At 41.3% G+C, this 13495-nt stretch overlaps 1 protein-coding gene across 1 annotated transcript in view; it reads left to right on the top strand.

Annotated features, from left to right (window-relative positions):
* Positions 1-13495, top strand: part of COL4A1 (collagen type IV alpha 1 chain) — a 126433-nt gene that overhangs the window by 84713 nt on the left and 28225 nt on the right. The window contains exons 21-32 of the mRNA XM_065058497.1: positions 832-996; positions 2789-2884; positions 3856-3939; positions 4686-4756; positions 8080-8271; positions 9615-9783; positions 10127-10219; positions 10313-10417; positions 11892-11989; positions 12286-12436; positions 12776-12889; positions 13294-13461. Of these exons, the coding sequence (XP_064914569.1) occupies positions 832-996; positions 2789-2884; positions 3856-3939; positions 4686-4756; positions 8080-8271; positions 9615-9783; positions 10127-10219; positions 10313-10417; positions 11892-11989; positions 12286-12436; positions 12776-12889; positions 13294-13461 (1506 nt within the window). The remainder of the gene's footprint in view (positions 1-831; positions 997-2788; positions 2885-3855; positions 3940-4685; positions 4757-8079; positions 8272-9614; positions 9784-10126; positions 10220-10312; positions 10418-11891; positions 11990-12285; positions 12437-12775; positions 12890-13293; positions 13462-13495) is intronic.

Genomic DNA, 13495 nt, shown 5'->3' with positions numbered 1-13495 from the left:
AGGAAATTTTTCAAAGTTAAGGGAGGAGATACTATGTACCGCAGGCTGTAATAGTCCCTAAAGAATTCTGTGTGACAAGACAAGAAGAATGGTAGCCCATAGTCTGTTATTACCTTACAGAAATTGAGATTTGTGTGACTTTCATATCTTCCTTCAGTGTTACAGAAGGCTCAAAATGGTTTAGCGATAAAGTCTAGTGATTAGTTGTGAACTGAAATATCTCATTAAAGTATGAAGACCTGTGTGACTGTACAAATAGCTAAAAGAAGATCCTAAGTATTTTTTTTCTAGCTGTTTAACTGCTTCTGGTTTTTTGTTGTTGTTTGCTTATTATTCCTACAGTTTTGGTTTTAGCATTCCTGAAATCCACTAGCACTGTTGAATACTTATTTAGTGAAGTTCTTAGCTGTCACTTTCTAAGTGTGTTTAAGATTTGGTTTATTATGAGGTAAGGAAGTGTGTAACAGTTTTGAAGTGTGATTGCCAAATTACCTCCTGTCTCGCTACTATTTACGACCCAGCAAAGGTTGATTCCACTAAATCTCAGAAAGACACTTAGTACAGAATGAGGGTGTTTGTCTAGAGACCTAAGAGAAATTAATTACTCTGAGGTGTAGTGAATATATGATCTTGATTTTTGTATAGATCACCAAAGTAAAAATACAGTCCCTCTTTTATTTTGCACTGACATTTCTTCATTTCTCTCTGAAACCTAATGGAAGCTATTGTGTTGACAATCACAGAATCACACAGAATCACAGAATGTTAGGGATTAATGTGACTGTCTTTTCACCTGTCTCTTTTTTCTTGTACGTTTTACTCTGTCCAAAGGTCGACCACTTCCAGACAGGGTAGGATCACCTGGTGTTCCTGGAGAGAGGGGTGAAAAAGGTGAAAAGGGTTCTCCAGGATTCGCTTTACCTGGACCCCCTGGAAGAGATGGTTTCCCAGGTCCCCCGGGGTTGCCTGGCCCACCAGGTCCTCCAGGCAAAACAGGTAGGTGAAGCACTTTTCTGCTTTTCACAATGAAGACTCAGTAATGCACATTGTGTGCACATGAAGAAAAAGAGACGAGATTATAAAAGCTGTACTTGGAATGCATCTGATTTGTTAGTGGACCAAAAAAAGCTGTTTCATGGCAGCAAGCTGCTTATTTCCTTCCTGGGACAAGGATTCCTTGCTAAACGAATGTTTTAAAAATTTCTTCAAAAGTTCCTTGTGGACTATTACAATATAACCGAATAATTGACCTTAATATGTATTGATTTCCTCTGTGTCTTAATGTGTCAACCTAGAGATATTTGTAGTTTTTTAATTAAAAAAACCCAGATACTAATATTGTTCTTAGCATAAAAGATAGCTGTTCAATATCACAATTTATGAGTCTGCAGTACTGATCTATGTAACAGATTGAACAGGTGCAAGATCTGCAGACTGAGATACTCGTCTGCCAGAAGTTTTTATTGTAACATGAAATTATCTTAGAGGAGAATGGGGTCAACACATGCTTTATAAAGGTAAAAGGAAAGCTAGTAATAATGTGACAAGTACCTAATAATATTAGTAGTAATGGCAACAACATTATACAGCGATGTATAATTAGTTTCTGTTAAAGCTTTTTAAAGAGAAAAATATTTTGATTTTGCTCTACAATGAAGCAATGAAAAAGTACATAAGAAAGTGGTCCAGGCTTCATAGCTCTTTACAACTGATGTTTTAACTCTTTTATTGAAGGAGAACTTTTGCTATGGGTGATACTGATACTGTGAGTTAAGTTGTAATTTCAACAAAAGGAATAATATTCCTATTACGGTAGTTTAGGTAGTCTCAAACTATTGAAAGGAACATTATTCTCTATGAAATTCCTAAACTAAAAATACTTTGTTCCAAAAAAATTGAAGATGCCTAGTTGTTGCTGTAGTTGCCAATGGAGGAGTACACAATCCAGCACCTGGAGTATGGAATTAAATAGCTAAATCTTAACTTGCCCTAAAAATGAGAACAATTCCTAGTTTTCCTTCATGTTTTCTGTCATTGCTTAATTCTGCCACTTCCCCAGACACTTCTTCAGCTCTCTTCAAGTGCATAATGGGAAACAATTTGTTTTCAGTTAACTGTTGTTTGCCAAACTTCACATTAACATTTTGACTACCGGCATTGGCCAAAATGATGCCTTATTGTATTGGGTCAGAACCTTTGCCGTGTCATCAAACAGAACAATGCACAGAACAAGCACAACTTATATTCTCTTATCAAGCCTGTTCTCATTCTTTACCTATTTCAGTTCCTAACATATGAAACTTCTTGTTTTCAGGAAGCTTGATCTGTGTGAAGTTAAATAGATGTCAACAAGCTGCTCTTAGCCTAGGAAGTTTAATAAAACATTGGAAACAAAAGTCAGGGCACAAAAAACTCTACTTAATGAATTTCTTCAGAACGTCAGTATTCTACATTCTCTTCAGAGTCAAATCAGCATTTTTTCTCCCGCAGCACTTTCCTTAGCCAAAACTTACAATAAAAATAGATTTTATGTGAAAGGTGTTTGTAACCTTATTATGGCAGAGCTTATATTTTCTCTGTAATTCTTGAGGTTTCTCAAGCAGTATATATGAAATCAGAATCCAGAATCCCAGATAAATTTTTTCAAAGGAAATCAAATGGAAAAGTAAAATGCTATCCTGACTTATCACTCTTCATAGATAAATTCAGCTGAGACATTCATAAATGCAGCCCTATAATGGAAACTTGCACTTGTCAAACAATATTTTTTATTGCATTTCTATTGCAGATGGAATCGATCAATGCCAGCAAGGAGAACCGGGTGCACCAGGTACTCCTGGACTTCCAGGAAGAGATGGATTTCCAGGAGAGATGGGAGAGAAAGGTGATACTATTTTGAAGTTATTGCTTTCTAATGCTCTGTACCCTGGAGCCTGGGTATATAAAGAGGCTGAGCAAGTTAGGCTGGATCCAGAGAAAGTGCAGTTGAAGTTAGTTAAACAAATAGTTCCTGGACATGGAAGATGTTTCTTGTGCCTCTGGTGAGTGAAAGAAGGAAATGGTGTATTCAGTTGTGTGACACAAACTTCACTTATGTTTCACTTAGCCTACATGTTGCTGGAAAGTGATAACGGGTGGCGCAGGGTTGAAAGAGGAGCTGGGAAGGAGGGAAGGAAGGGAAGGAGGAAGAAAGGAAGAAGGGAGGAAGGAAGGAAGGAAGGAAGGAAAGAAGGAAGGGTTGAGTGTAGCCCCATTAAGTGTAATTGAACTGTTCGTGGCAATTTTAAGTTGTGAATTCTGAGATGATGAATTAGAGAGGGGCAGATGAGTTGGGAATGGAAATGTTTTATGAATCATTGCCATGAGTATAATTGAAGCTAAAATTGTAGCACCTATAAATAGGATTGTCAACCATGTGTTTTAGCAGCATTGATTAAATGGATGTATGACAAATGAGCTGCACTCATTTACACGATGGTTGATCCTTCCTAATCTCATTCTGCTAACTGCTTTTCTAAAACTGCAAAATTGCAGTGACTGCAGAGGTTCTCCTTTTTCTGCTTTATTCTTTTTATTTCTTTTATACTCAGTGTGTATTTCTTTACTATTTGATTCTCTTCAGCCTGGTCCCTTTTAAGTGTTCTGCAGACTTAAGTTGATTTTCGTGCCATTCCTTTAAAAATTTTAAAGAATTTTGATTGTCAGTTTGCTGATAAATTCTCATTGAAGCCTGTAATTAGAAGTAGCACATTTATTTTTATTCTTTCAACATGAAGTGTATTAAATTGACATTTCTCCCTGAATCCACTTGCTTGCAGTTGTCTTAAATATTTTCTTTTTTCTTTTTTTCCCCAGGTGACAAAGGTGAATCTTGTGCCTTATGTGATAAAGTAGGACCTCCTGGACTTCCAGGACCACAAGGGCCACCAGGTCCAGCAGGTAAATCTCATAAACTACCTGAGAATTAACTACATAGGCTAAAATAAAAATGCAACATATATGATAAAATTAATTACTTTTTGTCTCACTAATCAAATTGTTTGTGTGACTAATGAAAGAAGGATGAAATGTTCCTATTTTCGGCCCGTTTCCAAACTTCTGATGTAATCGATGGGAATTACCAAGGAAGCAGAAACTGGCCACATTGCAAGGTCTTTGGAAACTGTGACCCAAATATTTTAACAGAAGGTTGTGAAAGTGAAAAATAACATGGGAAGCATTTGCCCTATGTGCCCAGGCTTGGCAGTGCTCATACACATGTTCCCAATCCTACCATCAATTCTGTGGCCAAAAAAGTTACTACTTTTTTTTTCTACCACATGAGAAAAGTGCCACATACAAACAGTGATATTATGATACTATGCCTAATGTTTGTTTTAGTGGTGGTTAAGAAAAATTAATACAGTTTAATTAGCTTCAGGACTGTAGTCATTATATGAGAGGTCTAAATAGTAAGGTGAATTCATTCCTAAGTCAAATGAATCAGCTTCTGAGTTGATGAATGCAGACACGTATAGCACATGAGCACGTGAATCCAGACAACTTCACTGGCTTTAACAGCATTTTGTTGATATAACTGGGGATGGAATGAGACACTTTGAGAAGGATCACAAAGGATTCACATACAATGAGCTATTTGCAAAAGCATGTAATACATAGAATTGTATTTTTGTCTCTCTGACAAGGTTTTCCAGGACAATCAGGTTTCAAGGGTGACAGAGGCTTACCTGGACTTGATGGCCTTCCAGGGGTACCTGTAAGTAATGCCTTGCCAAATGCTATGTGTCCTGTGAGCTATGTGATCAAAAACTATGTAATCATCAGTGTGGTTGCGTAATAGTTCTGTTTAAAAACAGACCAGCACGGTGATTTAAAATTCAGGAACTATGCGTAGCAAAATAAAAGAGGAAGCAGTGTGGTTGAGCTATGAGAGAGGGAAAAAGAGCTGTCAGAAATGGGCTATATTTCTGTGTTTGCCCACCACATACTCAGCAGGACATACTCAGCTTCTGGCTGAGCAAGCTAAGCACTGGAGCTGGGTAAAAAGTAGGATTTTACAGGAAACAGATGTAGGTCTGCCCTGACCTTGTGGATCATTGCAATAACTCTTTGCTGTTGTGTACATATATATTGAGAGAGAGACAGTGCCATCTAGTGTAGTGTAAGCAATCTAACGTGTTGGCATGCAGCATACTTCCGCAGTTTGTCTGAATTTTGGGAAATGTGTGTGAATTTGGGAAATGTATTCTGTAAAACAAAATTAGTTAGCAGAAAAGCTTAGTAGGTTTGAAGAAATAATGGAAGGGTGTGAAAATGGATAGTATTCTGATAATATGATCACTTGTAAATTATGTTGATGCAGCACAACATGACTCTCAGTGTGTAAGGCCAGATATCAGAAGCAGAACAGCTATAAGTATAACACTTATCTAAAATGTAACACAAATTACTTCTAGATTCCCACCGTACTAGCACAACTGCATTTGATCTTGTCAGAGTTCACTTGAGTGTCCCTATGTACACTGTTGTCAAGACCTACCTTAGCACACATGCTCCTGTAGTATAACGTGGATTTTGACACTATTCCTAATGTAAGTAGACTAAGTTTGTCGGAGTCTTCCCAGACTTCTTTATCCCAAGCTGTTTTCTCCTTCCAGCTGATCACTTTTGGCAATATAACTTCTCAGTGACATCCATGTGCACCAGCTCTAACACACACACTGGAGTTAGGCAGGCTTACTCTATCACCAGCAGTGAGAGGAACCTTCAGAATTTAAACCAACCCACCTGTATGGATTCCTTACTCAAGGAATCTATTTCTCTCCCTTGAGTATAGATAAAGCCTAGATGCCTGAGTTTAGCCAATGAAAGTTAGCTAGTCCGTTCTCTATTTCCACCATGAAAAATGAGACAGTAAATTCAGTCCCTGAGTAATAGGATAATACCAATGGGATCCAAGAAAGAAACAGTGGAGAAAAATAAAAGACACCTCATGTGTTTAAACGTTTTTCATGCCTGGCATTTGTTCTCAGCAGGTGTTTTGCCACACCTATATATTTTCCTTTTATTGCCTCTTAAGTTCTGTTCATGTCTTTCATCAGACAAGGACTGGCTGCTGTTCTGAATACTTTTAATCTTGTTTTGCTCCACCAAGTTCAGCCAGGTGGTGATCCGGCATATAGTTTAGCTTGGAAAAACTACACAGAGGCAAGCTCACATTGTTGGGAGCCATGCCAGAGCATCCCAGTCTGATCCAGGGCCCACCAAAGCTAATGGAAAGAATCCCTTTTGCTATGTTCTGGTTCAGGTTTATGCAGAGGGCACACACCAGCCATAAGAAGTGAACATTGCCTGTGAAGTCTGTGCTTTACTACTCTGAATCACTTGAAATTAGAGAGACTGTTCCTATGAGAAAAGTTCATATGAGTCCTAGAAAATATGTAGGGAAAAATTTAAATTCTGGAAATCATATAGGTTTACTATTAGGTAGGTAATTTCTTCCCAGAAGAGCTTACGGAACTCCTTTCTGAACATGTATGTAGTATTCTGATAGTACCAACTGACTGTGATTGTTAATTGTACAAAATAAATGAACATTAGTGTCAAGGGTTTAGATTGTGGGGTGACAATAAAACCGTGGCAGATGTATTGTTAACCTCCTCTCCTCCCCCGCCTTCCCCCTTCAGCCCCTACCTCTCCCCCCTTCCCACTCAGGACAGGCGATCTGAAGGAAAAGAAGGGCAGAGAGAAGAGAGTTGGAAAAATTAAAAATGTTTTACTAATGCTACTAATAAGAATAGAGAAAATAATACAAAATATACAAAACCAATTTTGAAAGTGTCAGCAACTGCAGAGCCGGCACCCAAAGTCCTGGATTAGACTGCAGCCAACCGGAGCTGGATTCAGTCTCTCACTAGGCCTCAGTTCGCAGGGACGACTAGCAAGGTCCTCTCCTAATGTCGGCCATAAGCAGAAGGTTAAGAAGAAGGGAAAAAAGGGACGAAATCTTTGTGATCTCCCACTTTTATATGAAGTATTCACGTGAATGGAATGTTATACACAGTTGGTCAGGTTCTTGGTCACCTGTTTCTCGTTGCCCTTCTTGCGAGATGTGAATCTGTCCTTATCAATAAGTTTGCATTCCATTGCTATGTTTACCAAAACATGTATCTGGTTCTCCAGGAAAATGCAGCTAATATGAAGGCTTTAGCTGACAGGCAAAATTCTCTAAAAGAGAAACTTGTTTTTAACAAAACCAGGACAGTTAGTAATGAAGGGAAACATGTATTTGCATCAGCCAGATGTCAGAAATAAACTACCCAAGGAGAAGCTTTCAGCCTTCAATTAGCCTTAGCTCTTGTGCAAATAACATTCGCGTTTTGTATAAGACAATTAATTTAATTTTGTAGACAATCTACATATTCAATATTATAGTTGATGTAAAAGGTTTTGAAAGAAAGAAAATAAAGGGTGGGGCTTATATAAGCAATTTAAACCTGTAAATTTGGCTGAGTATGTTTTTGCATACTGGAAGAATGTTATTTTCCTGTACTAGTATTGTCCTGCTGGTATTGTAAATTATCATGGAAATGTAGAGATACTTTTGTTGCATTTGCATCAGGGAAATAGGTTCCACAGTGTCACAGAATTCAGCATTTAAAGGTTGGGGCAGACACTTTAACTCTGAAAATGCGTTTTTAAAAAGCCTCGTTTTCCTTGATACTGATTTTGTATAAATAAGTGCAACTGAAATCCAGGGGGTAGTCTACTGAAAAGTCAGAGTAGTTTTTTGTTGTCATGGTCTGCAGTTCTTGTGTAAGTGGTGTAAGTTTATATGTGCCATCTCAAATTATATACCTGTGATACGCTAAATGACCAAATGGTCAAGATAAGATTTGCATTAATTCCTTATTCACACTGCTGTGTCCTGGAAAATATTCTCATTTGACCTCCTCCATAGAAAACTTAATGTTTTACTTGATTTGAGTCTGTTCTTTTACTTCTGAAGATTTGTTTCCTTTTGTATCAGTTGAAAGGTTGCTAGGGCAACTGATGACATCTGAATTTATGAAATTTCAGGGGCCCCCCGGCACTCCAGGACTTATGGGCAGCCCTGGGGCAAAAGGAGAACCAGGAGATTTTTCTTATGATTCTATCCTGAAAGGTGAAAAGGGAGATCCTGGTTTCCCAGGACAACCAGGTACTCCTGGAAGAGAAGGCAGACCAGGGAAAGATGGATTGCCAGGTCTCCAGGGTCCGAAAGGAGCATCGGTATGTGTATTTCTTTGTCTTTATATGTTGTCCTACTGTATGTTTATTTATGTTTGCATACTGTCCGATACATTCTGCCTTTCAGATGAGAATTCACATGCTTTTATGCCCTTATGAATGCTTTTGTTCATTGCCCTCATTCATTATTCCACGTCTTGTCCTTACCTTGTGTAGTTTGTTCTGGGCCCCTCAGTTCAGGAAAGACATTGAAGTGCTGGAGCGGGTCCAGAGAAGAGCAACACGACTGGTGAAGGGACTTGAACATAAGACCTATGAGGAGAGGCTGAGGGAGCTGGGGTTGTTTAGTCTAGAGAAGAGGAGGCTTAGAGGTGACCTCATCACTCTCTATAACTACCTGAAGGGAAGTTATAGCCAGGTGGGGATTGGTCTCTTCTCCCAGGCAGTTAGCAATAGGACAAAGGGGCATGGGCTTAAACTGTACCAGGGGAAATTTAGGCTGGATATTAGAAAGAAATTCTTTACAGAGAGAGTGATCAGGCATTGGAATGGCCTGCCCAGGGAGGTAGTGGACTCGCCGTCCCTAGAGGTTTTTAAACTGAGATTGGACATGGCACTTAGTGCCATGATCTAGTAAACGGACTAGAGTTGGACCAAGGGTTGGACTCGATGATCTCTGAGGTCTTTTCCAACCCAGTCGATTCTGTGATTCTGTGATTCTGTGATTCTTCCTCAGAGGAAGACTCCAGTTTCCCTGGAACTAGTGAGAAGACTATTTCGGAGTTAGATTTTGACCCTTTCTTTTTACATGTCATGCAGATAAATGATCTGACTTAACTGTACTCAGCACTCAGGACTACAGAGCAAGGTTACTTCCCCCACAAAGTTGTGAGCATGGACAGTAGTTCTGTTCCTTTCTCCCCTTCTCACAGCTTGATAGTGAGAACTGGCATGGATGAGTTACCTGATGTCTGGAGATGACTGAAGGAATGCGGTTATCCAAGTAGAGATTGTTAAGACAAGATTCAACTCTGTTCTAGCATACATCTCTTCTCGTGGAAACTAATGCTTCAAAGTTTTCACTGACAGAGAGTTCAGCTGATATGGATGTGGAGTTAATGTGGTGCTCACATCTGCTCCCAGAGCCACCACTGGGAACACAGCCTACACGGTCCAGTTAGCTGCATTTTACGCTAGGATTTCCATGGGCTATTCCATGTGGAACCCAGTTCTATTTCCATTGAACTTGGTAATAAAAATTCCACTTTCTCCAGCATTACAGATATCTGTGCTAAATCCAAGTTACAGTATTTTCAAAGAGTGAAGATTATGTGTTCTGTCTTGCCAATGGGACAAGAAGTACACTTATACTTTCCAAAAATTAGGGTACAGCTGGCTTGAAAGGAGAACGTGGTCCCCCTGGCCAACCTGGATTCCCTGGAGTACGTGGTGAAAGAGGTTTTCCTGGCCCTCCTGGCATAGGCACTGCAGGGTTGCCTGGTGACAAAGGAGACAGAGGCTTTGCTGGAACCCCAGGTTTACCAGGCCTTCCAGGTAATGCTATATTATGCTTTAGAAAAAAAAAAAAAAAGCCCTTTAAGTGGTACAACTTAAGAGGATCACTGGAATTTAAGATTTAAATGAAAAGACTTCCTAATTTAAATAAGTTTTTGCTTTCAGCAGTAAAATTGCAAGTTTTCTTGAAGAGTTTGTTATGCCAAATGGGATGGTTTAGGTTCATCCTAAATGGAGTTTATCCTAGTTTTCTATGAATCTTCCACGAAAAAACTTCATAGTAAGTCAGTTGTAATGGTATGGATAGACTAATATTGCTGAGTGAGATGCCCTTTTGTAATTTCATTGCTTCCTGTACTTAATATACATTTTACATTCACAGGAGCAAAGGGTGAAGCAGGACGAACTGTACCACTCCCTGGACCTCCTGGGGCAGATGGTCTTCCTGGGCCACCTGGTTTCCCTGGACCCCAAGGTACGGTAGCCTGTTAATCTTTATCTGATTATCATAACGGCTCTGTTCCCCAGAAGCTAGATGTTAACATTTGTTTTGTTTTCCCTTGCAAAGGTGACAAAGGGTATCCTGGGCTTCCAGGTAGACCTGGCCTACCTGGAGAAAAAGGTGCTGTTGGGCAGCCAGGTATAGGGTTCCCTGGACCTCCAGGACCCAAAGGTAAGCTGGCGTAACTGAAGTGTGCGTGGAGCCAGGGTTGCGTGAGATTTGTGCGGTGCAGCTGAAGAACCTCCCTTGCAGAAGTCCCTGAGCACCACAACCAACACTTCCAATGCACACTCGCTTTGTGCAGTGATGTGGTGCAGGTACAGACAGTGTCAGAGCTACTGCCAGAATGTAAAATGATATAGTAGAACATCTTACAGTACAGCAACCAAGGTTGTTGAGAGATGAGATGACTTTTTGGGAGATGAAGCACCGTGTGTGGTTGGTCAAAAAACATGATGACATAACATTTTTGGGCCAGAGCTAGCAGCTCTGCTGTGTCCCAGGCAGCTGAGAGTGGTTTTCTTAAAATACCAGCTTACTCAGCACAAGTTTAGTCTTCCCTGCATAGCCATTGTCAAGGTATGAACATAGCTTAGAGGGAGTCTAAATGTTCATATTCTAGTTTTGGATTTTTGGGAGATGTATTTCACAACGCTGCTATTCATTTAGAACTGGATGGCTGGTCTTTCAGCAGCCAACTCAATCGCCAGAATTCTTGTATGTCTTCATTATTATTTTATTTATTATGCTTCCACACCCCAATGAACTGGGAAAGTCAGAAATACTTAATAAGGAGAAAGGGTAAATCTTTACCTGTGACCACCTCTAGTTCCTTTGAGACTGGCGTGGGATGAGCCTGAACAGAAGAGGTCTCTTGCATCCAGAAAGGGACTGCTGTATTCTGTTTGATGCCAGCAAGAAAGGAATGACATATCAAATACGTTTCTTTAAAGGGCCCTTCCTTGAATTCATCTCTGCCCAATGATTTTCCTGGGGCTTAGCCTAAAAGCTGCATTTCCCACTCCCTAAGACCTTTGCCTGGGAGAGGAACTTCATCTCAGTTTAATGTGCTGGTGCTGAGTGAGTGCTATCTTTAAGTGATTTGCAGAATGTTGTATGTATTCCTACCTGCCTTCCCAAGGTGCAGTGCATGGGCCAGCTGTGGCATAGAAATCTTCTGTGTGCAACCCACATTGGGATGTGTAGGACATGTCACACGGCATATACTGAACAAAAGGTGTTGATTCACAGGTGGATTTAGTTGTATAACCCTCAGTCTGATGCCTCGCACATTAAGTTCCCTTTTCTGAAGAAGTCTTTGGGAACCCAGTTTTGCAGACAAGATGTTTCTCAATTACATGAACCCACAAGCTATTAATTCAAGAGGACACACTCAGCATTTGTTTCTTCTGGGTTGTTGTATCTCATGAGAAGCCAAATGCTGCAGGAAGCTCAGCGTTTGAAACTGTGGTGAGGCGTTTGTGTGCTGGCATCCCTAGAAGTTTGACATAGAAGACTACACAGAGCTTTTTAAACATGTCCCAGTGAGGATGTGAATAGTTCAGTTAGAGACTTGAAGAAACAGCAGAGGATGTTTACGGCCAGAGACAGTAATGAATTATGTGAATTTTGTTTTGTTTTACAGGTTTCCAAGGTCAGCCTGGCTCGCCTGGTCTGCCGGGGACTCCAGGAACCCCTGGCCTGGATGGTTTGCCAGGTGTACCAGGTTTACAAGGTCAAAAAGTAGGTGTCAGCTGCTGACATGGTTATCTGTAACTGCCCATGTTAACAAGAATGTGTGAAAAGATCCTGCTCTTAAAAAAAGAAAAAAAAAAGAAAAATGTTGGCCAAACTGTCCTTCATCTTATGTTTCCCACTATGCACACAAAGGAGCAGAGTAATGGGTGAAGGTTTAACATGAATGCAAAAGAGCTTACAGCTCTCCCCTGAAGTCATTATAGTGCTCTGAGTGATTAAAATACAGTCAGTGAATTAATTCTTGGTTTTGATGTGTTGATCGGTTGTGTTTCTTTGGCTAGGGTGAACCTGGTGTGGGTCTCCCTGGCCCAAAGGGGTTGCCAGGCCCCCCAGGCCCAGCTGGCATCCCTGGAGAAAAGGGGAGTCCAGGACTGCCTGGCTTACGTGGCGAGCAAGGCTTCCCGGGCATACCAGGGCAGCAAGGATTCAGAGGTAACGTCGTCAGAAAAGTACAGCTCTGTATTTCTATTTCTTTTTTTTAAAGTGCCTCCCCCATAGACGCAATAAAAAGCATATTCACCACTGTGATATCCTACCGATATCTCCGGGTGTTGCCCTTTTTCCTTCCCCTTGTTTTCTCCTGCCAACCAGCGACAGCAAATGCTGGCAGTGAGGAGCAGCCCTTCCTCCGAGCCCAGGCAGGAGGTTTTAGAGGCTGAAACAAGGTCTTGTTGGCCAAGCGCTCCCAAAGCACCTTGTCTAGCATCTTCAGCAAACAAGATCTCAAACAGCATGGAAGGAAGCTCAGTCTGTGTCTCTGTCTCCCCGCAGGTGACCCTGGTCTCCCAGGACTGCAGGGCTTGCAGGGCCCCCCGGGCGCGCCAGGGCTGGGCCCCCAGGGATCGCCAGGACCTACCGGGCAGCCAGGACCCCAGGGACCGCCAGGTGAGAGGAATAGACACCCATGACAGCACTTAGGAGCGGGATTTTGGCATAAATGACATTGTTAAAAGCATTGCTCGTGAGGTGTTTCACAGTGTGAGGTCAGTGAGGGTGCGTGGAGTCGGCGGGGGGCATGTTTGGTGGGTTCCTCCGTCTGCTCCAAAACACAGGTGAGGCCTCCTGAGAAAAACCTGCCGTTTTGTTCAGTCTCCGCACGTCATCAGTGTGTAACATACACAGGATCAAAGCTTCACTTAGAAAATTAGGACTATTTCTGCTGTCTGGCTTTGAGTCTTCATTCTTCCTGCCATGTAATTTCTGAACCGCAGGTGGATGTTATCGGGTGTTCTTAATGGTGTTCCCCAGGCTACATCAAGGACTAATTCTGTATCTCTTGTTTTTCCTAGGATTTCCTGGAATAAAAGGAGAAAGGGGCTTCCCTGGTATCCCAGGTCTTGATATGCCAGGACCAAAAGGGGATAAAGGTAGCCAGGGCCAGCCCGGAGTACCAGGGTCTGTGGGGTTACCCGGCCTGCCGGGTCCACAGGGGGACGTTGGACTGAAAGGGTCGGCAGGTAAACAGCTTTTCCCTCAGAAACCAGCACCTTT

The sequence above is a fragment of the Columba livia genome, chromosome 1 (assembly GCF_036013475.1).
Source record: "Columba livia isolate bColLiv1 breed racing homer chromosome 1, bColLiv1.pat.W.v2, whole genome shotgun sequence".
NCBI classification, from domain to species: Eukaryota; Metazoa; Chordata; class Aves; order Columbiformes; family Columbidae; genus Columba; species Columba livia.
The sequence above is the reverse complement of the archived record's forward strand: the minus strand, read 5'-3'. Positions and strand labels throughout refer to the sequence as shown.